This window comes from Brachyhypopomus gauderio, chromosome 18 (genome assembly GCF_052324685.1).
Source record: "Brachyhypopomus gauderio isolate BG-103 chromosome 18, BGAUD_0.2, whole genome shotgun sequence".
NCBI classification, from domain to species: Eukaryota; Metazoa; Chordata; class Actinopteri; order Gymnotiformes; family Hypopomidae; genus Brachyhypopomus; species Brachyhypopomus gauderio.
In genome coordinates, this window is record NC_135228.1 from 3,138,660 (window position 1) to 3,161,730 (window position 23,071).

The window sequence follows — 23,071 nt, forward strand, 5'->3', positions numbered from 1 at the left end:
AGTTGTTCACATAAGACACAACATTCAAAACTGAAAACCATGTGTTTCTTTTGGAAAACAGTGCCCTGCAACTGTTACACTCACCTACCAAAATTCATACCCAGTCCTCACACGTTACACGCATATTGTGTATGATGCACATATGAATGTATGAGAATAACCGGTCTGTCTGCATTCTTTAACAGTCTTACCTGTGATCCACTCTGTGTTATTCAGCAGAGACCAATAGGATCTGTTAAAAAAGAAGATAGAATTGAATCAGGACTCTCAATCTCCAACATAGTCATATGAGAAACAGGACAGACTCAGATCAGAGTGAGAGGCACACATGAATCTATTTCAGAGAAACATGGTGAGTATGTGAGTCTGTGCTGTAGATTCAAAAATTATCAGAATTTTGATGAAAACTCCAATAGAGGGTTTTAATGAAAGGCATAAAAAATTGATTTTTTTTTCTCTTGCTTCTGTACTTTCTCTTTCTGTCTAGTTAAGCAGATCAAGTTACCTCAATTGTTGTATAGTTCATTCGTTGTTATAATTCATTGTTATTTTGTTGGTTTGTGTCAAAGGTACACGTGGACTGGTAGCGGTATCATGATTATAATACTTTTCTGCTGTTGACTGTATGGTGACTATAACACTTATCTAATGTGAATGTTTATCATGAACATCTGGTTTTTTTCACAAAATAATTTCCTTTGTCTTCGGTTCAGGTTTATTTGTACAAACATGTCACATAGGCTATGGCAGCAGCTTGTATTACAAGGCTAGAATTGTGGACATAGGCTGATTTCAGGGTCTATGGCTTGATGTTGAACATCAGGAGATGGTTTTTAGACTTCTATCTGTCGGTATCATATAATTCATTGTTAAGAAGTCCCATGCTAATGTTAATTTAGCATGATACTTGAATCTCACCAACTTCCAAAACATAACTGTTCGTTATTCCAATGAAATATTTTTGGTCACACAAAGCAGGATGCCGAGGCAAAAAAGTTGCCATTTATTTTCCTTTTTTTGTTAGCGCAAGATGAAGAACACGCAACACGAACGGTTGAGCACAGTCAGGACTTATTCCTGCTACTAACCATAGTGACCATAATCAAAATGAAAATCCAATTTTGCCCAAAAATCCGAAAATTATTATTATTATTACTATCATTATTATTACTGGCAGGTTTTCAAAATAGAAATCTGATTATTGCTGGACTCATTTAAACTCAGTTTTCCCATTATTGTCACATATAGCCCTGCCCTTCGCCCCGTCTTGTGTCGTCTGCCATAGTCCCGCCTTGTTTTTGGTTCCCATGGTTTCTCTTCTGTCTGTCACGCCCCTGGACCGTGTGTTCCTGCCTATATGATCATCAGATTCAGCTGTCGTGTTCCGTTTGCCCATTTGGTCTGTGTTTATAATCCCCGTGTTTCCCAGTCTCCCTTGTTGGATATTGTATTACTTTAGTTGCCTTCTTACCCAGATTGTAATTGATCTGATTGTAATGAGTCCTGCATTATGTATCTGCGTGTGTGTGTTTGCAGATTTACATCTGTAATCTGTAGAAGGCGCCATGACCTCCAGAATGAGTGACTCTGAGGAACAGCACACACAGAAAGGAGAGAGGTGAGAATAACACACACACAGAGAAAGGAGAGAGGTGAGAATAACACACACACAGAAAGGAGAGAGGTGAGAATTAAACACACACACACACACACACACACACACAGAAAGGATATAGGTGAGAATAACACACTCAGTAAGTAAATAAGTAAGTAAGTACTCACCCACCCAAGAGGGAAATTTACATATTGCAGTAGCTCGAGATACAGAAACACAACATTGTGCAACACTATTCACAGTTTTTTGCAGACGCTAAGACCCAATTTCTGAAACTTTTTCTATTTCTCTTTTGTCTAAACTTAACACACAGCAGCCAATGATACACACACAACAGGCAAAACATCTCACACTTTTGGGAAATACACACACTTCAACCAAAACTCTTGCAACTCTTGCCAAAACCATATTTTTGTATCTAAACGCTACACACAAATATCAGATGATTGACCTTTCATATGTGACTACACACTGAAATAACAAATGGAAAACACTACTACCATGTGTTTGAGTGTTTAGTTTGTAGTCTGCTGTGAAGGTCTGTCAGAGGTCTCACATATACACATATATTCACAAATATTGAGGTTATTTCTGCATATTCAGTGCACTTACATCATCAAGTAAAATGCCATTTTTTGGCCATCCTGTTCCAAAAAAAAAAGATTTTTAACCTCAAGCTTCCTCCATCACCTGCTGAATGGAGAGGTTGGCGACCACCTCCATGCCAAAAAGAACTCCACAGCAATGGAGAGTTTGGTGGAGGTGAATCACAACAAAACGTGGCTGTTCATTGAACCAGGTTGTACTTGAGCACCCCTGTGCAAACTTGTGTTGGACTTTTCTGGTTCATCCCCCTGGTGATGGAGAATTAGTATGTTGTGTTCTGTGTTGAAGAAGGTGATGATGTGCACAGTGTTGTATGGACCAAGAGTGGCATGATGATGACAAATTCATAGCGCAGTTGTTTCCAGTGTTGCGAATAACGGTAACGGCGTCATTTTGTCAGTAACGGGATAATATAATTAGTTACTTTTCCTGTCGTTACAAAGCCGTTGACGTTACTGGTCATTAAAAGCGGTGCGTTACTATATATTGATATACTAACAGTAATGCAAGCGGACCGCTGTCCAGGCTAGTGAGGAGTAACAGATCTCGATAGATCACGGTTCTCGGTGTAACACCTGTTTAACTTAACAAGTCAGTAAGCGATTGGCTAAGGCAGCGTTATGGTAGCCAATCAGAGCCAGTGTTTTTACACGCACGCCGAAGCACACGACACAAACGAAGAAGAGGCAGAAATGGCGAGTCAGGAGCAAGCCGAAGAAAAATTATCATTTTCAAGGTGGCGATATAAACATTATTTTAGAAAATACTTGAAGTTCCTGAATGTCTACCAGACTGGGTATTTGATTTATTTAATTAAGTATAGAGGTTTAATTGTTAAGTTTACTTCTTTTGTGAACAAACCAGTTGTCTCAGGTTGAGAGAATTTAATTAAATTTGATAGATGTAAATGCACTTTATATAGTGTAACTGTTTACTTTTGCTTCTTTTTTTTCCCAAAGATTTGGGATTTTAAAGGATTTTATCCTGCACTGGTCTGTTGATGTGCAATAAATATCAAAAGTTATACACCTTTCTGATCTACTCATTTCAACTGATTGTGAAAACTGCTTTTTCAAAAAATCCTTATTCATTGGCATATAACTTTTTTTTTTTACTGTAATGCAAATAGTTACTTTCCCTGGTAACGAGTTACTTTTATTATAGAGTAATTCAGTTACTAACTCAGTTACTTTTTTGAACAAGTAGTGAGTAACTATAACTAATTACTTTTTTAAAGTAACGTTCCCAACACTGGTTGTTTCACACTGGCCCAGTCCAGATAGACTCACTGAATGGATGTTGCTGATGACGTCAGTAATGATGTGCTGTTGTTGGAAACGTATGCAGTTGTTTGCTCTGACCATATTGATGATGGTCTCTTTCTGTTCTGAGGTGGATAGCCACCCACCAAGGGGTAGCCTAGTACATGATGTAGTATGTATAGAGGGGTAGTCTAGTACATGATGTAGTATGTATAGAGGGGTAGTCTAGTACATGATGTAGTATGTATAGAGGATAGGTCTACTTATCTATTCTCATTTTGAAATGTCTGGATGATGCTACTGTGTAGCAGCACAGATAAGGTTGGACCCTTTGCCTCCAGAAAACCCAACGCATGCTTGACCACATGGTCAATCAGAGTGGCTCTGATCTCATCCATTATGGTTGCTCATCCTCTTCCTCTCTCTTCCTCTTCCTTCCTTTCTTCTCATACTCTTCACCGTCATCTCTATGCAATATTGAACTCCAGTGACACACCAAGATTTGCAACTTGTGGCCTCTTTATAGGGATTAGGCTTTGATGTCTAAAAATGAGCTAGAAGTGTTGTAACGTGAGAACTGGGTATGGATTTTGGTAGGTGAGTGTAACAGTTGCGTGGCAGTGTTTTCCAAAAGAAACACACGGTTTTCAGTTTTTAATTTTTTGTGTCTTATGTGAACAACTGTGTTTAAAGTTTTGCAAAAAGTGTGTTTTAGTATTTCTAAATGAGTGTAAGGCAGAGAATGTGCTTAAGGTTTAGCGCACCCGGTAAATAGATAGGCTACATGGGTTAGTTGTTTCAGAAATTGTGCACTAAGGACCACTTTTTGTGTCTTAGCAGTTGCAAAAAACTGTAAATATCTATATTTTTAACATTATAAAAAATTGGTAAAAACTGCCAAAGAGATTAAACACTTTTTATCAAGTAACGTGTCAACCTTCAGTAAGCAATATGTATACATGCTTTATCTGTATAAATGCTGAGTGCAGTAGACAATAGTATTAAATAGTATAATATCAGTATAAGTATTAGTAATAGTATTAAATATAAGAGTGTATATTACTGGACAGAGTATGATTATATAATATTCAGTAATGTTCTGACACAGAGAAGAGTTGTACAGTGTAATCACAGTTGGTAGAAACATCTCCTGTACCGTTCCTTACCTCAGCGAAGCCGAATGAGCCTGTTGCTAAATGTGCTCTGTTGTCTGACCAGTGGATTATGGAGGCGTGTGAAGTATAATTCAGGGGAGTCATAAATTTGATAAATGTCCTCATTTCCACTGTCACCTTGATACTGTCAAGAGAGCAGCCCAGGGTGTGTGATGATGTGGGTGTGTGAGGAAGAGTGTGTGATGAGGTGGGTGTGTGAGGAAGAATGTGTGAGGAAGAGTGTGTGATGATGTGGGTGTGTGACGAAGAGTGTGTGATGATGTGGGTGTGTGAGGAAGAGAGTGTGATGATGTAGGTGAGTGATGAAGAGTGTGTGAGGAAGGGTGTGTGATGTGGGTGTGTGAGGAAGAGTGTGTGATGATGTGGGTGTGTGAGGAAGAGTGTGTGATGATGTGGGTGTGTGAGGAAGAGTGTGTGAGGAAGAGTGTGTGGTGATGTAGGGTTTGTGAGGAAGGGTGTGTGATGATGTGGGTGATTGAGGAAGAGTGTGTGAGGAAGGGTGTGATATGATGTGAGTGTTCATATCCCTGGAGCTGCAGGGTCAGTGCCACGTGACTTGAAGGAAATTCTGGTGAAGATGCACAATATCAGATACATTAATCCAATACAGTAATTAGTTGGTTGTGCTTTAGACCGATTCAGGGTAAGAGATCAAACTTAGCAGATCCCAGCTGTGTGTTCACAAAGAGTGACCAGTCAGTGGATCATCAAAAACAATTCAGAGAGGGAGACATTTCTTCTGATGTAAGGTAAGGATAATGTAAGAAATGTGATAATTATCTATAAAACTTTCATATTTGTAAATTGTACAGAAGAGGAAGAACACAGATGGATATAGTAGGGTTAAAGAAGACATGAGTGCAAGAGAACACAGATATGGAGACAGTAGAGTTAAAGAAGACATGAGTGCAAGAGAACACAGATATGGAGACAGTAGAGTTAAAGAAGACACCAGTGTAAGAGAACACAGATATGGAGACAATAGAGTTAAAGAAGACATGAGTGTAAGAAAACACAGAGATGGAGACAGTGGAGTTATAGAAGACATGAGTGTAAGAGAACACAGAGATGGAAACAGTAGAGTTAAAGAAGACATGAGTGTAAGAGAACACAGATATGGAGACAGTAGAGTTATAGAAGACATGAGTGTAAGAGAACAGAGATGGAGACAGTAAAGTTATAGAAGACATGAGTGTAAGAGAACACAGATATGGAAACAGTAGAGGTAAAGAAGACATGAGTGTAAGAGAACACAGAGATGGAGACAGTAGAGTTAAAGAAGACATGAGTGTAAGAGAACACAGATATGGAGACAGTAGAGTTATAGAAGACATGAGTGTAAGAGAACACAGATATGGAAACAGTAGAGGTAAAGAAGACATGAGTGTAAGAGAACACAGAGATGGAGACAGTAGATTTAAAGAAGACATGAGTGTAAGAGAACACAGAGATGGAGACAGTAGAGTTAAAGAAGACACCAGTGTAAGAGAACACAGAGATGCAGACAGTAGAGTTATAGAAGACATGAGTGTAAGAGAACACAGAGATGGAGACAGTAGAGTTAAAGAAGACACCAGTGTAAGAGAACACAGATATGGAGACAGTAGAGTTATAGAAGATATGAGTGTAAGAGAACACAGATATGGAGACAGTAGAGTTATAGAAGACATGAGTGTAAGAGAACACAGAGATGGAGACAGTAGAGTTAAAGAAGACATGAGCGTAAGAGTACACAGAGATGGAGACAGTAGAGTTATAGAAGACATGAGTGTAAGAGAACACAGATATGGAGACAGTAGAGTTATAGAAGACATGAGTGTAAGAGAACACAGAGATGGAGACAGTAGAGTTAAAGAAGACACCAGTGTAAGAGAACACAGATATGGAGACAGTGGAGTTATAGAAGACATGAGTGTAAGAGAACACAGAGATGGAAACAGTAGAGTTAAAGAAGACATGAGTGTAAGAGAACACAGATATGGAGACAGTAGAGTTATAGAAGACATGAGTGTAAGAGAACAGAGATGGAGACAGTAAAGTTATAGAAGACATGAGTGTAAGAGAACACAGATATGGAAACAGTAGAGGTAAAGAAGACATGAGTGTAAGAGAACACAGAGATGGAGACAGTAGAGTTAAAGAAGACATGAGTGTAAGAGAACACAGATATGGAGACAGTAGAGTTATAGAAGACATGAGTGTAAGAGAACACAGATATGGAAACAGTAGAGGTAAAGAAGACATGAGTGTAAGAGAACACAGAGATGGAGACAGTAGATTTAAAGAAGACATGAGTGTAAGAGAACACAGAGATGGAGACAGTAGATTTAAAGAAGACATGAGTGTAAGAGAACACAGAGATGGAGACAGTAGAGTTAAAGAAGACACCAGTGTAAGAGAACACAGAGATGCAGACAGTAGAGTTATAGAAGACACCAGTGTAAGAGAACACAGATATGGAGACAATAGAGTTAAAGAAGACATGAGTGTAAGAAAACACAGAGATGGAGACAGTGGAGTTATAGAAGACATGAGTGTAAGAGAACACAGAGATGGAAACAGTAGAGTTAAAGAAGACATGAGTGTAAGAGAACACAGATATGGAGACAGTAGAGTTATAGAAGACATGAGTGTAAGAGAACAGAGATGGAGACAGTAAAGTTATAGAAGACATGAGTGTAAGAGAACACAGATATGGAAACAGTAGAGGTAAAGAAGACATGAGTGTAAGAGAACACAGAGATGGAGACAGTAGAGTTAAAGAAGACATGAGTGTAAGAGAACACAGATATGGAGACAGTAGAGTTATAGAAGACATGAGTGTAAGAGAACACAGATATGGAAACAGTAGAGGTAAAGAAGACATGAGTGTAAGAGAACACAGAGATGGAGACAGTAGATTTAAAGAAGACATGAGTGTAAGAGAACACAGAGATGGAGACAGTAGAGTTAAAGAAGACACCAGTGTAAGAGAACACAGAGATGCAGACAGTAGAGTTATAGAAGACATGAGTGTAAGAGAACACAGAGATGGAGACAGTAGAGTTAAAGAAGACACCAGTGTAAGAGAACACAGATATGGAGACAGTAGAGTTATAGAAGATATGAGTGTAAGAGAACACAGATATGGAGACAGTAGAGTTATAGAAGACATGAGTGTAAGAGAACACAGAGATGGAGACAGTAGAGTTAAAGAAGACATGAGCGTAAGAGTACACAGAGATGGAGACAGTAGAGTTATAGAAGACATGAGTGTAAGAGAACACAGATATGGAGACAGTAGAGTTATAGAAGACATGAGTGTAAGAGAACACAGAGATGGAGACAGTAGAGTTAAAGAAGACACCAGTGTAAGAGAACACAGATATGGAGACAGTGGAGTTATAGAAGACATGAGTGTAAGAGAACACAGAGATGGAAACAGTAGAGTTAAAGAAGACATGAGTGTAAGAGAACACAGATATGGAGACAGTAGAGTTATAGAAGACATGAGTGTAAGAGAACAGAGATGGAGACAGTAAAGTTATAGAAGACATGAGTGTAAGAGAACACAGATATGGAAACAGTAGAGGTAAAGAAGACATGAGTGTAAGAGAACACAGAGATGGAGACAGTAGAGTTAAAGAAGACATGAGTGTAAGAGAACACAGATATGGAGACAGTAGAGTTATAGAAGACATGAGTGTAAGAGAACACAGATATGGAAACAGTAGAGGTAAAGAAGACATGAGTGTAAGAGAACACAGAGATGGAGACAGTAGATTTAAAGAAGACATGAGTGTAAGAGAACACAGAGATGGAGACAGTAGATTTAAAGAAGACATGAGTGTAAGAGAACACAGAGATGGAGACAGTAGAGTTAAAGAAGACACCAGTGTAAGAGAACACAGAGATGCAGACAGTAGAGTTATAGAAGACATGAGTGTAAGAGAACACAGAGATGGAGACAGTAGAGTTAAAGAAGACACCAGTGTAAGAGAACACAGATATGGAGACAGTAGAGTTATAGAAGATATGAGTGTAAGAGAACACAGATATGGAGACAGTAGAGTTATAGAAGACATGAGTGTAAGAGAACACAGAGATGGAGACAGTAGAGTTAAAGAAGACATGAGCGTAAGAGTACACAGAGATGGAGACAGTAGAGTTATAGAAGACATGAGTGTAAGAGAACACAGATATGGAGACAGTAGAGTTATAGAAGACATGAGTGTAAGAGAACACAGAGATGGAGACAGTAGAGTTAAAGAAGACACCAGTGTAAGAGAACACAGATATGGAGACAGTGGAGTTATAGAAGACATGAGTGTAAGAGAACACAGAGATGGAAACAGTAGAGTTAAAGAAGACATGAGTGTAAGAGAACACAGATATGGAGACAGTAGAGTTATAGAAGACATGAGTGTAAGAGAACAGAGATGGAGACAGTAAAGTTATAGAAGACATGAGTGTAAGAGAACACAGATATGGAAACAGTAGAGGTAAAGAAGACATGAGTGTAAGAGAACACAGAGATGGAGACAGTAGAGTTAAAGAAGACATGAGTGTAAGAGAACACAGATATGGAGACAGTAGAGTTATAGAAGACATGAGTGTAAGAGAACACAGATATGGAAACAGTAGAGGTAAAGAAGACATGAGTGTAAGAGAACACAGAGATGGAGACAGTAGATTTAAAGAAGACATGAGTGTAAGAGAACACAGAGATGGAGACAGTAGAGTTAAAGAAGACACCAGTGTAAGAGAACACAGAGATGCAGACAGTAGAGTTATAGAAGACATGAGTGTAAGAGAACACAGAGATGGAGACAGTAGAGTTAAAGAAGACACCAGTGTAAGAGAACACAGATATGGAGACAGTAGAGTTATAGAAGATATGAGTGTAAGAGAACACAGATATGGAGACAGTAGAGTTATAGAAGACATGAGTGTAAGAGAACACAGATATGGAGACAGTAGAGTTATAGAAGACATGAGTGTAAGAGAACAGAGATGGAGACAGTAAAGTTATAGAAGACATGAGTGTAAGAGAACACAGATATGGAAACAGTAGAGGTAAAGAAGACATGAGTGTAAGAGAACACAGAGATGGAGACAGTAGAGTTAAAGAAGACATGAGTGTAAGAGAACACAGATATGGAGACAGTAGAGTTATAGAAGACATGAGTGTAAGAGAACACAGATATGGAAACAGTAGAGGTAAAGAAGACATGAGTGTAAGAGAACACAGAGATGGAGACAGTAGATTTAAAGAAGACATGAGTGTAAGAGAACACAGAGATGGAGACAGTAGATTTAAAGAAGACATGAGTGTAAGAGAACACAGAGATGGAGACAGTAGAGTTAAAGAAGACACCAGTGTAAGAGAACACAGAGATGCAGACAGTAGAGTTATAGAAGACACCAGTGTAAGAGAACACAGATATGGAGACAATAGAGTTAAAGAAGACATGAGTGTAAGAAAACACAGAGATGGAGACAGTGGAGTTATAGAAGACATGAGTGTAAGAGAACACAGAGATGGAAACAGTAGAGTTAAAGAAGACATGAGTGTAAGAGAACACAGATATGGAGACAGTAGAGTTATAGAAGACATGAGTGTAAGAGAACAGAGATGGAGACAGTAAAGTTATAGAAGACATGAGTGTAAGAGAACACAGATATGGAAACAGTAGAGGTAAAGAAGACATGAGTGTAAGAGAACACAGAGATGGAGACAGTAGAGTTAAAGAAGACATGAGTGTAAGAGAACACAGATATGGAGACAGTAGAGTTATAGAAGACATGAGTGTAAGAGAACACAGATATGGAAACAGTAGAGGTAAAGAAGACATGAGTGTAAGAGAACACAGAGATGGAGACAGTAGATTTAAAGAAGACATGAGTGTAAGAGAACACAGAGATGGAGACAGTAGAGTTAAAGAAGACACCAGTGTAAGAGAACACAGAGATGCAGACAGTAGAGTTATAGAAGACATGAGTGTAAGAGAACACAGAGATGGAGACAGTAGAGTTAAAGAAGACACCAGTGTAAGAGAACACAGATATGGAGACAGTAGAGTTATAGAAGATATGAGTGTAAGAGAACACAGATATGGAGACAGTAGAGTTATAGAAGACATGAGTGTAAGAGAACACAGAGATGGAGACAGTAGAGTTAAAGAAGACATGAGCGTAAGAGTACACAGAGATGGAGACAGTAGAGTTATAGAAGACATGAGTGTAAGAGAACACAGATATGGAGACAGTAGAGTTATAGAAGACATGAGTGTAAGAGAACACAGAGATGGAGACAGTAGAGTTAAAGAAGACACCAGTGTAAGAGAACACAGATATGGAGACAGTGGAGTTATAGAAGACATGAGTGTAAGAGAACACAGAGATGGAAACAGTAGAGTTAAAGAAGACATGAGTGTAAGAGAACACAGATATGGAGACAGTAGAGTTATAGAAGACATGAGTGTAAGAGAACAGAGATGGAGACAGTAAAGTTATAGAAGACATGAGTGTAAGAGAACACAGATATGGAAACAGTAGAGGTAAAGAAGACATGAGTGTAAGAGAACACAGAGATGGAGACAGTAGAGTTAAAGAAGACATGAGTGTAAGAGAACACAGATATGGAGACAGTAGAGTTATAGAAGACATGAGTGTAAGAGAACACAGATATGGAAACAGTAGAGGTAAAGAAGACATGAGTGTAAGAGAACACAGAGATGGAGACAGTAGATTTAAAGAAGACATGAGTGTAAGAGAACACAGAGATGGAGACAGTAGATTTAAAGAAGACATGAGTGTAAGAGAACACAGAGATGGAGACAGTAGAGTTAAAGAAGACACCAGTGTAAGAGAACACAGAGATGCAGACAGTAGAGTTATAGAAGACATGAGTGTAAGAGAACACAGAGATGGAGACAGTAGAGTTAAAGAAGACACCAGTGTAAGAGAACACAGATATGGAGACAGTAGAGTTATAGAAGATATGAGTGTAAGAGAACACAGATATGGAGACAGTAGAGTTATAGAAGACATGAGTGTAAGAGAACACAGAGATGGAGACAGTAGAGTTAAAGAAGACATGAGCGTAAGAGTACACAGAGATGGAGACAGTAGAGTTATAGAAGACATGAGTGTAAGAGAACACAGATATGGAGACAGTAGAGTTATAGAAGACATGAGTGTAAGAGAACACAGAGATGGAGACAGTAGAGTTAAAGAAGACACCAGTGTAAGAGAACACAGATATGGAGACAGTGGAGTTATAGAAGACATGAGTGTAAGAGAACACAGAGATGGAAACAGTAGAGTTAAAGAAGACATGAGTGTAAGAGAACACAGATATGGAGACAGTAGAGTTATAGAAGACATGAGTGTAAGAGAACAGAGATGGAGACAGTAAAGTTATAGAAGACATGAGTGTAAGAGAACACAGATATGGAAACAGTAGAGGTAAAGAAGACATGAGTGTAAGAGAACACAGAGATGGAGACAGTAGAGTTAAAGAAGACATGAGTGTAAGAGAACACAGATATGGAGACAGTAGAGTTATAGAAGACATGAGTGTAAGAGAACACAGATATGGAAACAGTAGAGGTAAAGAAGACATGAGTGTAAGAGAACACAGAGATGGAGACAGTAGATTTAAAGAAGACATGAGTGTAAGAGAACACAGAGATGGAGACAGTAGAGTTAAAGAAGACACCAGTGTAAGAGAACACAGAGATGCAGACAGTAGAGTTATAGAAGACATGAGTGTAAGAGAACACAGAGATGGAGACAGTAGAGTTAAAGAAGACACCAGTGTAAGAGAACACAGATATGGAGACAGTAGAGTTATAGAAGATATGAGTGTAAGAGAACACAGATATGGAGACAGTAGAGTTATAGAAGACATGAGTGTAAGAGAACACAGAGATGGAGACAGTAGAGTTAAAGAAGACATGAGCGTAAGAGTACACAGAGATGGAGACAGTAGAGTTATAGAAGACATGAGTGTAAGAGAACACAGATATGGAGACAGTAGAGTTATAGAAGACATGAGTGTAAGAGAACACAGAGATGGAGACAGTAGAGTTAAAGAAGACACCAGTGTAAGAGAACACAGATATGGAGACAGTAGAGTTATAGAAGATATGAGTGTAAGAGAACACAGAGATGGAGACAGTAGAGTTAAAGAAGACACCAGTGTAAGAGAACACAGATATGGAGACAGTAGAGTTAAAGAAGACATGAGCGTAAGAGAACACAGATATGGAGACAGTAGAGTTATAGAAGACATGAGTGTAAGAGAACACAGAGATGGAGACAGTAGAGTTAAAGAAGACATGAGTGTAAGAGAACACAGATATGGAGACAGTAGAGTTACAGAAGACATGAGTGTAAGATAACACAGAGATGGAGACAGTAGAGTTAAATAAGACATGAGTGTAAGAGAACACAGAGATGGAGACAGTAGAGTTATAGAAGACATGAGTGTAAGAGAACACAGAGATGGAGACAGTGGAGTTAAAAAAGACACCAGTGTAAGAGAACACAGAGATGGAGACAGTAGAGTTAAAGAAGACACCAGTGTAAGAGAACACAGAGATGGAGACAGTAGAGTTAAAGAAGACATGAGCGTAAGAGAACACAGATATGGAGACAGTAGAGTTATAGAAGACATGAGTGTAAGAGAACACAGAGATGGAGACAGTAGAGTTAAAGAAGACATGAGTGTAAGAGAACACAGATATGGAGACAGTAGAGTTAAAGAAGACATGAGTGTAAGAGAACACAGAGATGGAGACAGTAGAGTTAAATAAGACATGAGTGTAAGAGAACACAGAGATGGAGACAGTAGAGTTATAGAAGACATGAGTGTAAGAGAACACAGAGATGGAGACAGTAGAGTTAAAGAAGACACCAGTGTAAGAGAACACAGAGATGGAGACAGTAGAGTTAAAGAAGACATGAGTGTAAGAGAACACAGATATGGAGACAGTAGAGTTATAGAAGACATGAGTGTAAATTACACAGAGATGGAGACAGTAGAGGTAAAGAAGACATGAGTGTAAAAGAGAACATGGAGATTGAGACAATTGTCAGAAAGTGAAAGTACTTAGGTGTGTGTGGGAAATAATATAAACTTAAGATACGGTAAGATAAGCCTTTGTTAGTCCCACACTGGGGAAATTCTCAGTGTTACAGCAGCAATGGTAGTGAATTAAAGTCTAGGGTTGTAAAGGGGGAGGGGAGAATGAGGTAGACACTATGTCTAATGTACATAATCATGTTTTTAAGATCTTAAACAAATAATGGCGGCAGGAGAGACCAAACATTAGTGTGTAGGAAAGCATATTTAACAACGTAAATAAAAAGTTTGATCTATTTTAATTTCTGGATCTGAACTTATAATGTAAAAACAATACATGGATATACACTCATATGATACTCAGATGGTCTCCAGTATTTCATGATTTTAACAACTTTCTTTCTAAAATGGTGTTGGTCCAATTTATAGTGAGAGATCGGACTCACCAGAACCCAGCCATGTGTCCATGAAGAGTGACCAATCAATGGACCCACCATTTGATTTGGAATTAAAAGAGGGAGAAATTTCTACTGAGTTCAGGTAAGGATGATGTTGGGAATGTGACTAGATTGTCGTTCATATTAACACACAAAAAACTCCAAACAATCAAGTTCAGGGAGCCAAGGCCACCTCCAACCGCTATGCTGCAAACAAAGCCCAGTCCTTTCTCTGCTCCTTGAGACATCCTGTTCCCTTTTATGGGTTGTCCTCCTCTAGCAGTGACCAATGGCGATCCAAACCTTGGCTTGATCACGCCCCCTCCAAAACCTGCAAGTCACATCATAATCTACAAAACACAACACTTTTAGACAGAGAGAGAACACAGAGAGAGAACCCAGAGATGAAGACAGTAGATGATGACATCCAGACCATCTCAACTGGCTTTGCTCTACATGGAGGAGCAGCGACTCTACTCTGAGTCTCTGTTGGATTATCAATCTCCTCACCTTATCTCTAAGGGAGAGCCTGGACATTCTGTAGAGAAAACTCATTTCAGCCACTTGTAATCGCAATCTCGTTCTCTTGGTCATTACCCAAAGCTCATGACCATAGATGAGGTTTGAAACATAGATTGACAAATAAATTGAGAGATTTGCCTTTTGGTTCAGCTCTCTATCCACCACTACGGTTTGGTACAGTGTCCACAAAACTGCAGCCACTGCACCGATCTGTCTGTCAACCTCCTGTTCCATCCTTCCCTCATTTGTTAACAAGAACCCAATATAAACTCACAACCATGTGGACTCACTCACAACCGTATAGGCCTACCATGGTCTGAGTTTTAGAGGTGCTGATTCCCTTCTGGGCTGTAAACTGATCTAGTGAGAACTGATCTGAAGTTTTAAGTATTTTAAAATAATAGATGTATACACACAAGACAATTCAGATATTGTCTCCAGTATTTATGGTTTTAAGTAGAGATTGTTGTGATTAAAAACATATTACCTTTATGTACAAAACGTTTTATTATTCTTAAAATCTTTGTTTTTGTCTGATTGCCCCTGACTCCTCCCTCTGGTGTCTGTGTGTGCGTTTATGTTCGCCACTTAAGTTTGCGTGTGCATTTATTTATCACCATTCGTACCACCTGTTCCTCGTCCCATAATGTGATGTTTTGCACTTTGTCAATTCCCATTTTGACTATGTCCCGCTACTGTGTGCGTCCTTCATGTTGCGATAGCATAAATGCTATTGCTGTACGTGTCAATATAAAGAATTAATCCTGCTCTAGGCATCTTGCTTCTTCACCATGAATGTTACACTGATAAATGCGAACTAATGATTTTCAAGTAATACATGTGTAAACACAAGACAATACACACATGGTCTCCTGTATATATGGTTTTAACATATTTTCCATAATGATGTGTGTTAGTCTGATACAGAAAGAGAGATCAGACACACCTGAACCCGGCTTTGCTTCCACGAAGAGTGTCGGATCAATAACCCCTCCACCTAACTTCAGTGAGGAAGGGTGTGGTAGTGAGAAGAGGTAAGGATGGGGTCCTGGTTGTAGTGATGAGGTAAGGATTAAGGGATTATATCCATTAATCCAGCACTGGGAGTGAGGAATACTGGTTTAGGGAATTAAATCAGTTCATCCTTCAATGGGAGTTTCAATACTGGTTTAGGGGGTTTAATCAGTTCATCCAGTCTGTACTGTACAATATCTGTTGAAGTGTCTAATGGAGCGTGTTGTACAAGTGCGAATGTGCTACATATTCTCCAGGTTTAAGAATCAACTGAGTCCAGATGACCCAGCATGCTCTGGGGGAGAGACAGAGGATGAGGAGGATCAGAGCCAGAAAGACCTCGCTAACACACTAAAGACCAGTAAGAGCTCTGGGTCATGGCTCTATGATGGGAGTATCACTCTAATTACACATTCCCCTGTGTTTGGACAAAGAGTTTTAGCTTTTTAAGAAGACTGACTTGTTATCTTGTTCTTCTGTATTTTAGAGTTGGTCTCTATATGTCAGCAAAAGCTCAAACACAAACTACTGGATAAATGTAAAAGACTAAATGAAGGAATCTCAGCTCATGGAAGCTCAACCCTTCTGAATGAGATCTACACAGAGCTCTACATCACAGAGGGAGGGAGTGGAGAGGTCAATAAAGAACATGAGGTGAGACAGATTGAGACAGCATCCAGGAGACCAGCAACACAGGAGACACCCATCAAATGTAATGACCTCTTTAAAGACAAATCCATCAGGACAGTGCTGACTAAAGGAGTTGCTGGAATTGGGAAAACAGTCTCTGTGCAGAAGTTCATTCTGGACTGGGCTGAAGGAAGAGCCAATCAGGACGTCCTCTTCATATTTTCACTTCCTTTTAGGGAGATGAATTTAATAAAGGAGAAAAAGTTCAGCCTGATGGATCTGCTTCATCACTTTTTTCCAGATACAAAACAATTCGAATTAATAGACTGTAATGCTTACAAAGTCATTTTCATCTTTGATGGTCTGGATGAGTGTCGTCTTCCTCTAGATTTCCAGAACAATGAGAGTTTGTGGGATGTAAAAGAGTCGACCTCAGTGGATGTGCTACTGACAAACCTCATCAAGGGTAATCTGCTTCCCTTTGCTCTCCTCTGGATAACCTCACGACCAGCAGCGACCAATCAGATCCCTCCCAAGTGTGTTGACATGGTAACTGAGGTTCGAGGGTTCAGTGACCTCCAGAAAGAGGAGTACTTCAGGAAGAGAATCAGTGATCAGATCCTGGCCAATAGAATCATCACTCACATCAAGTCATCAAGAAGCCTCTACATCATGTGCCACATTCCAGTTTTCTGTTGGATTGCAGCTACTGTTCTAGAGACAATGTTTGGTGAAGCAGAGTGTGGAGAGATCCCCAAGACTCTGACTCAGATGTTTACACACTTCCTGATCTTTCACATCAAACACAAGGACAGAAAATACCATAGCAAAACTGACACTGATCCTCACCAGACTAGAAAGACAATTCTGGCACTGGGAAAACTGGCTTTCCAACAGTTAGAAAACAGCAACCTGATCTTCTGTGAAGAAGACCTGACACTGTGGGGTGTTGATATCAAAGAAGTGTCAGTGTACTTGGGAGTGTGTACCCAGATCTTCAGAGAGGAGTTTGGGCTGCACCTGGGGAAGGTGTTCAGCTTTGTACATCTGAGTGTTCAGGAGTTTCTGGCTGCTGTATATGCATTTATCTCCTTCATCTCCAACAATACAAACATGCTGGAACAGGAAACCACTGCAGTCCCACATGACTACAAAAGGAGAACAATATCTGACTTTCTTAAGAATGCAGTGGACAAGGCCTTACAGAGTGAGAATGGACACCTGGACCTTTTCCTCCGCTTCCTTCTGGGTCTCTCACTGGAGTCCAATCAGACTCTCTTACGAGGTCTACTGACACAGACAGGAAGCTCTCACAACAAAGAGGAAACAGTCAAGTACATCAAGGAGAAGATCCGGGAGAATCCCTCTCCAGAGAAATCCATCAATCTGTTCCACTGTCTGAATGAACTGAATGATCATTCTCTAGTGCAGGAAGTCCAAACATACCTGAGCAGTGGAAGTTACCTTTGTCTTCGTGGAGCCAATCTCTCTCCTGCTCAGTGGTCAGCTCTGGTGTTTGTGTTGCTGAACTCAGAAGAGGAGCTGGATGAGTTTGACCTGAGTAAATATGACCCATCAGAGGAATGTCTACTGAAACTGCTGCCAGTGGTCACAGCATCCAGAAAAGCTGAGTGAGTATTTTTATTCATAAACACATCACTGCACTGGGAGGGGTTTCCCAAAAGTATAACTGTCATTGTACAGACTCCCTGGGCTTGTCTGTGTGTGTGGTTATGTACTTCTGTGTATATTTTGTGTGTGTGTTATTTGTATCACCTTAAGGACTAGTCATGTGTTACGAAGTCATACTATTTACAGACACAGATTACACAAAATAATATATATGGCAGTATCAGTAAAGCCGGGCTGAGCACATAAATTCTACACTCTTAAGGAAAACTTGCTCCTGTCTAGAACGTCTTCTGTCTGGAACATGTCCTCAGTCTGTAACATGTACTCTGTCTGGAACATGTCTTTTGTCTGAAACATGTCTCCATTCTCGTCTTCTTCCTCATCTCATCTAGTCCCTTGACCGCAAGGGTGACCTCAAACTTTCTCATTCAGTCACACTATGTTCAAAAATACTATCTTATCAGAAACTAACAATTTGGCATTTTCCACCACAACTTATCTCGTTTTCCTATGCACACAAAAATGTTTGTGGCTCTCACTCAAGGGCCCATCTCTGGTGTGTGTGTGTGTGTGTACTGAACTGTAAGGGTGACGAGTTTTTATCTTTCCCTCTACAGTCTGTCTAACTGCAGCATTACAGAGGAAGGCTGTGCTGCTCTGTGTTCAGCTCTGAGGTCAAACCCCTCATCACACCTGAGAGAGCTGAATCTGGACTCCAATAATCCAGGAGACTCAGGAGTGAAGCAGCTCTCTGCTCTACTGGAAGATCCACACTGTAAACTGGAGAAACTACAGTGAGTTACTTAGTTATTCACACACACACACACACACACACACACACACACACACACACACACACACACACACACTGTGCTATTTGTCTGCTTCTCTATTTCACAACCACATACACTCATTACTCTCTCTATCGTCATTTGGCTAGAGTCCAAGTCAAGTCTCAATTCAATACTAAGATAAGAATAGGCACAGGAGATAGAAAATAACAATGTTATATATTAGCTGTATTGACAGCTAAGTGGCTAGCATAAACTAAACAAACAATGTAGTTTCAAATGCCTTATGAAGTTTGATGTGGTCCTTCCGGTGTGTTTAATTTGTTTCCCCCATTCTTTACATGGTGCGTCCTTTGGTTATTTTAAACTCCCTATAACAAATGTTTGGTACTCCAGCCAAAGCCACGCCACCCTTATTATTGATGCTTCTCTCCGATTTCCTGCTCATGTTAAACTATGTTGTGATACATTTCGAGAAAAGGGACTGTGTCCCAAATCATCAAAACAAAAGTAAGGAATATTAGCAATATAAACACACTTTATATTTTTCTATAACTCACACACAGCACCTGGATAATGGACCGACATTGTTCAAGTTATTTTGGATGAGTTCGAGTCAAGTCATTAGGGAGTTTCAAGTCATGTCTAAAGTCTTCTTCTAGGTGACTTATGTGCAACTTCGACCCAAGTCTCTCACTTGAGTGCCCATCTCTGGCGTGTGTGTGTTGAGACGTAAGTATGAGGATTTTTTTTCCTTCTCTCTGCAGGCTGCATAGCTGCAGAATTACAGAGGAAGGCTGTGCTGCTCTATGTTCAGCTCTGAGATCAAACCCCTCATCACACCTGAGACAGCTGAAATTGGATGACAATAAACCAGGAGACTCAGGAGTGAAGCAGCTCTCTGCTCTACTGGAGGATCCACACTGTACACTGAAGAAACTACTGTGAGTTCCTGACTTCCTGACACAAAGTCAGTATTAATTTCTCCTAACTCATTTTCTCACACTTTTTTTCTTTCACATCATCATTGTCTTTACTTACACACAGTCACTGCATCTCTCACTAAAACAAATTTCATGTGCAGGCATCTTTAATTAAGAGCTGTAGCTTCATTCCTGAATGTGTGCACAACTGTGTGTGTGTGTGTGTGTGTGTTTGTACACGTGTATGTAAGTTGAGCTGTATATGTGAGGAATTTTTTTTATCCTTCTCTCTACAGTCTGTCTGACTGCAGTATTCCAGAGGAAGGCTGTGCTGCTCTGTGTTCAGCTCTGAGGTCAAACCCCTCATCACACCTGAGAGAGCTGAATCTGAACCGCAATAAAACAGGAGACTCAGGAGTGAAGCAGCTCTCTGCTCTACTGGAGGATCCACACTGTACACTGGAGAAGCTACAGTGAGTTACTGACTGTCTCTTTATATATGTTGCATGCACACACAGTCAGTGAACACAGTCACATGTTTACATTTTTTTTCAGTCTCATTCACTTCCTCAGTAGGAGATGAAGGGGAAGGAAGCAGGAGACCGAGTCAGAAGCGTCGAGTAACTTTAGCTTTATTGGGACAGATAACAACAAGAACACACGGCAGGACCTTGACTTACACAAAGACGAACAATGAACACAACATCTACACACACTAGATAGTCTCACATTAACAAGACACAAGTATAACACAACAATGAGACAAGAGATAAGTGAGACGAATGACAAAGATGAACACAGACAAGCAACACCCACAAATGCATAAGTACAGAGACACAGACAAACCCGAGGGAGCAGTCAGGGACGGACCGTGATACTCATCCTCTTAGTCTCACCGTCCACTGGACACTCTCACCCCCACACACACGTTGTGATGGCTGTGCACTTCCAAACATGCACATACACCTTTTCTCTATATAAACTTTTCTTCACTAACACAGACAGCCAAACTGTGTGTATGTGAGCAGGCATGAAAATGGGTCAGGGGTTAAAAAGGTGAGAAGACCGGGGGGCGGGGCATGTGACGTCATGGGGATACTGCGACCGGGGGGGGGGGGGGGGGGGGTTTGGGGGTGGCTGCTGGTGTACGGGGATACAGCGACAGGTGATGCCAAATATTACGGAGCTCGTAAGGTGACGTCATGTAAAAAATATAATAACGCGTGGCCACGACTTACTAACGCGTGCGAATAAGATAATTAAGCATTACTTTATATAAAGCCAGGTTTACCTTCCTTGGGCAGTCAGTTCGCGAACATCCCTGGGATCTGCTTGAAACCACACCATAAATAAAAATAAAAATAAACTTTGTTGCCGCGTGTGAAAGGCGACGTTAGTATCTCGTTCCCACGCGTTAATAAGTCGTGGCCACGCGTTATTTATTTATTTTTTACATGATGTCACCTTACGGGCTCCGTAAAATATAGTAAAATCCATAAAATTTTACACAGGTTTACGTGTTTTTATTTTCTAACATGAGCTAAAGCACAGGGTAGACTCAAACGACAAGAGTTTACAACTTCATCTTCAACCTTTTCAGCCCTGGTGCGAATGTGATCCTCACACGTCCCTGGATTCACCAGTTACAACTACAGAAACACTAGAAAAAAATCTTGTTTCTTATTTTATGTCACTGTTAACTACACGGGGTTGACGCGAACTTAATAGGCCTATCTATCTACCTATTTATCACAAGAGCTTGTGGCTAGATCTGACAGTGTTCAACGCTGTAGCGAACGGCAGTAACTTTGTTTTACCGCAAAATATGAAAACGATTGAAACCATTAATAACCCAATTAAATCCACCCAATTAAAAATGTACGATCTGGTAAATGTAGTGGTAAATGTACGCTCTTCTGACTTGTCCGCGGTGTAGCACTAGGTCCTGCTTCTCGTCCCGCTTAGCAGTAAATGAATAACATGAATGAAGAACGTTCGTATGATTGAAACGCTATTTGGCCTCTATGATGGTTCTGGGCGGAAACTGCTGGCCACTGTCATTGAAATAGCCAATTTCGGAAGTGCTCTGTTTGCTAATTAAGTCAATATGATAATTAAAATATAATCTCCCGACCCCCCCCCCCCCCCAAACAAAAAACTCCTCGGATCTACACGATTCACGTAGGTCACCCCTTTCAACTTCAAAACGGCGAATTTCGCCGAAAGGTGAGAGATTTTCATGCCTGGTGAGAGATGTGTGTGTACAGATGTACTGTGTGTGTGTGTCTGTGTGTGTGTGATGAGGAGAGAGGTTGGGGGAACCATCTGTGCTTGTACATGTGTTTGAGAGACATTTTGGGTGCTGTGTGTTATTTTTAAGTGTAAAACACTTTTCATGCTTCTCTTTGCAGTTTATTTGACTGCGGTATTTCAGAGGAAGGTTGTGCTGCTCTGGCTTCAGCATTGAGGTCAAACCCCTCATCACACCTGAGAGAACTGAATTTGGATTATAATAAACCAGGAGACTCAGGAGTGAAGCAGCTCTCTGCTCTACTGGAGGATCCACATTGTAAAGTGGAGAAACTGGAGTGAGTTACTGACTTATTGCCTCTTTATACACACAGTCACACTCACAGTCACAGTCAGTGTTGTATAAAGTATTAGAGACCCATACTTGAGTAAAAGCACAAGTAAAAAATTGACTAAGTAGAAGTTGAAGTGTTCTTTAAAAACTTTACTTGAATAGAAGTACAGAAGTATTCAGCATTTTTTGTACTTAAGTATTGCAAGTAGTTTATTCTAAAATTTATTACTCAGGGCGTACTCACACTAGGCACGGTTTGCTGGTTCCGTGCTGGGGCCCGATTATCCCCCCTCCTCACTCCCCCTCTGGCCTGCACTCACACTGGCTTCAGCAACCCGGCCCGAGCACGCTTACGTCATCACAACGCCGCTTTATTTGGAAAAAAAGCGCGCTCGCACAACACTATGGAGTTAACGATTCTCTTTTTATTGTATTTTTGGAGTCGTTTTGGGAGTGCAGAAACACGGCGCAAGCACAGATTTATCGATAATTTAACACGATTGTCTGCTAATCGCTTTGCCGCTATGACTGTTTAACGTGAGCGTCGCATCACTGATGTCATGTTTGAGTTCCAGCGAAATGAACCAATCAGACGAGGCACCAAGCGGGCCCGGGCACGGATAGCGCTCACACTAGAAGCGAACCGTGCCCGAGTCCACATGAATCGTGCCCTGGCCCACCTCTTCAAGCGGGCCCGAGCACGGTTAACTGATCCGGGCCCGGGCACGGTTGGAGCGCTCACACTAGCCAAACGAACCGTGCTTCGGCAGGCAACCGTGCCCGGGCCCGGATCACAGAGCCTAGTGTGAG

The 23,071-nt window shown here is 40.4% G+C and overlaps 1 protein-coding gene across 4 annotated transcripts in view; it reads left to right on the plus strand.

Moving 5' to 3' along the window:
- The first annotated feature begins 262 nt into the window (after positions 1-262).
- The window catches only part of LOC143481743 (NACHT, LRR and PYD domains-containing protein 3-like), a 30,222-nt gene continuing 7,413 nt past the window's right edge, over positions 263-23,071 (plus strand). For 3 of the 4 annotated variants that reach the window (XM_076979868.1, XM_076979869.1, XM_076979870.1), the window contains exons 1-11: positions 263-352; positions 1,537-1,618; positions 5,291-5,407; positions 14,158-14,268; positions 15,605-15,721; positions 15,959-16,062; positions 16,189-17,962; positions 18,581-18,757; positions 19,522-19,698; positions 19,974-20,150; positions 22,089-22,265. In XM_076979868.1, the coding sequence (XP_076835983.1) occupies positions 1,566-1,618; positions 5,291-5,407; positions 14,158-14,268; positions 15,605-15,721; positions 15,959-16,062; positions 16,189-17,962; positions 18,581-18,757; positions 19,522-19,698; positions 19,974-20,150; positions 22,089-22,265 (2,984 nt within the window). In that variant the 5' untranslated portion in view covers positions 263-352; positions 1,537-1,565. The remainder of the gene's footprint in view (positions 353-1,536; positions 1,619-5,290; positions 5,408-14,157; positions 14,269-15,604; positions 15,722-15,958; positions 16,063-16,188; positions 17,963-18,580; positions 18,758-19,521; positions 19,699-19,973; positions 20,151-22,088; positions 22,266-23,071) is intronic. The other variant, XM_076979871.1, reaches the window with a different exon arrangement.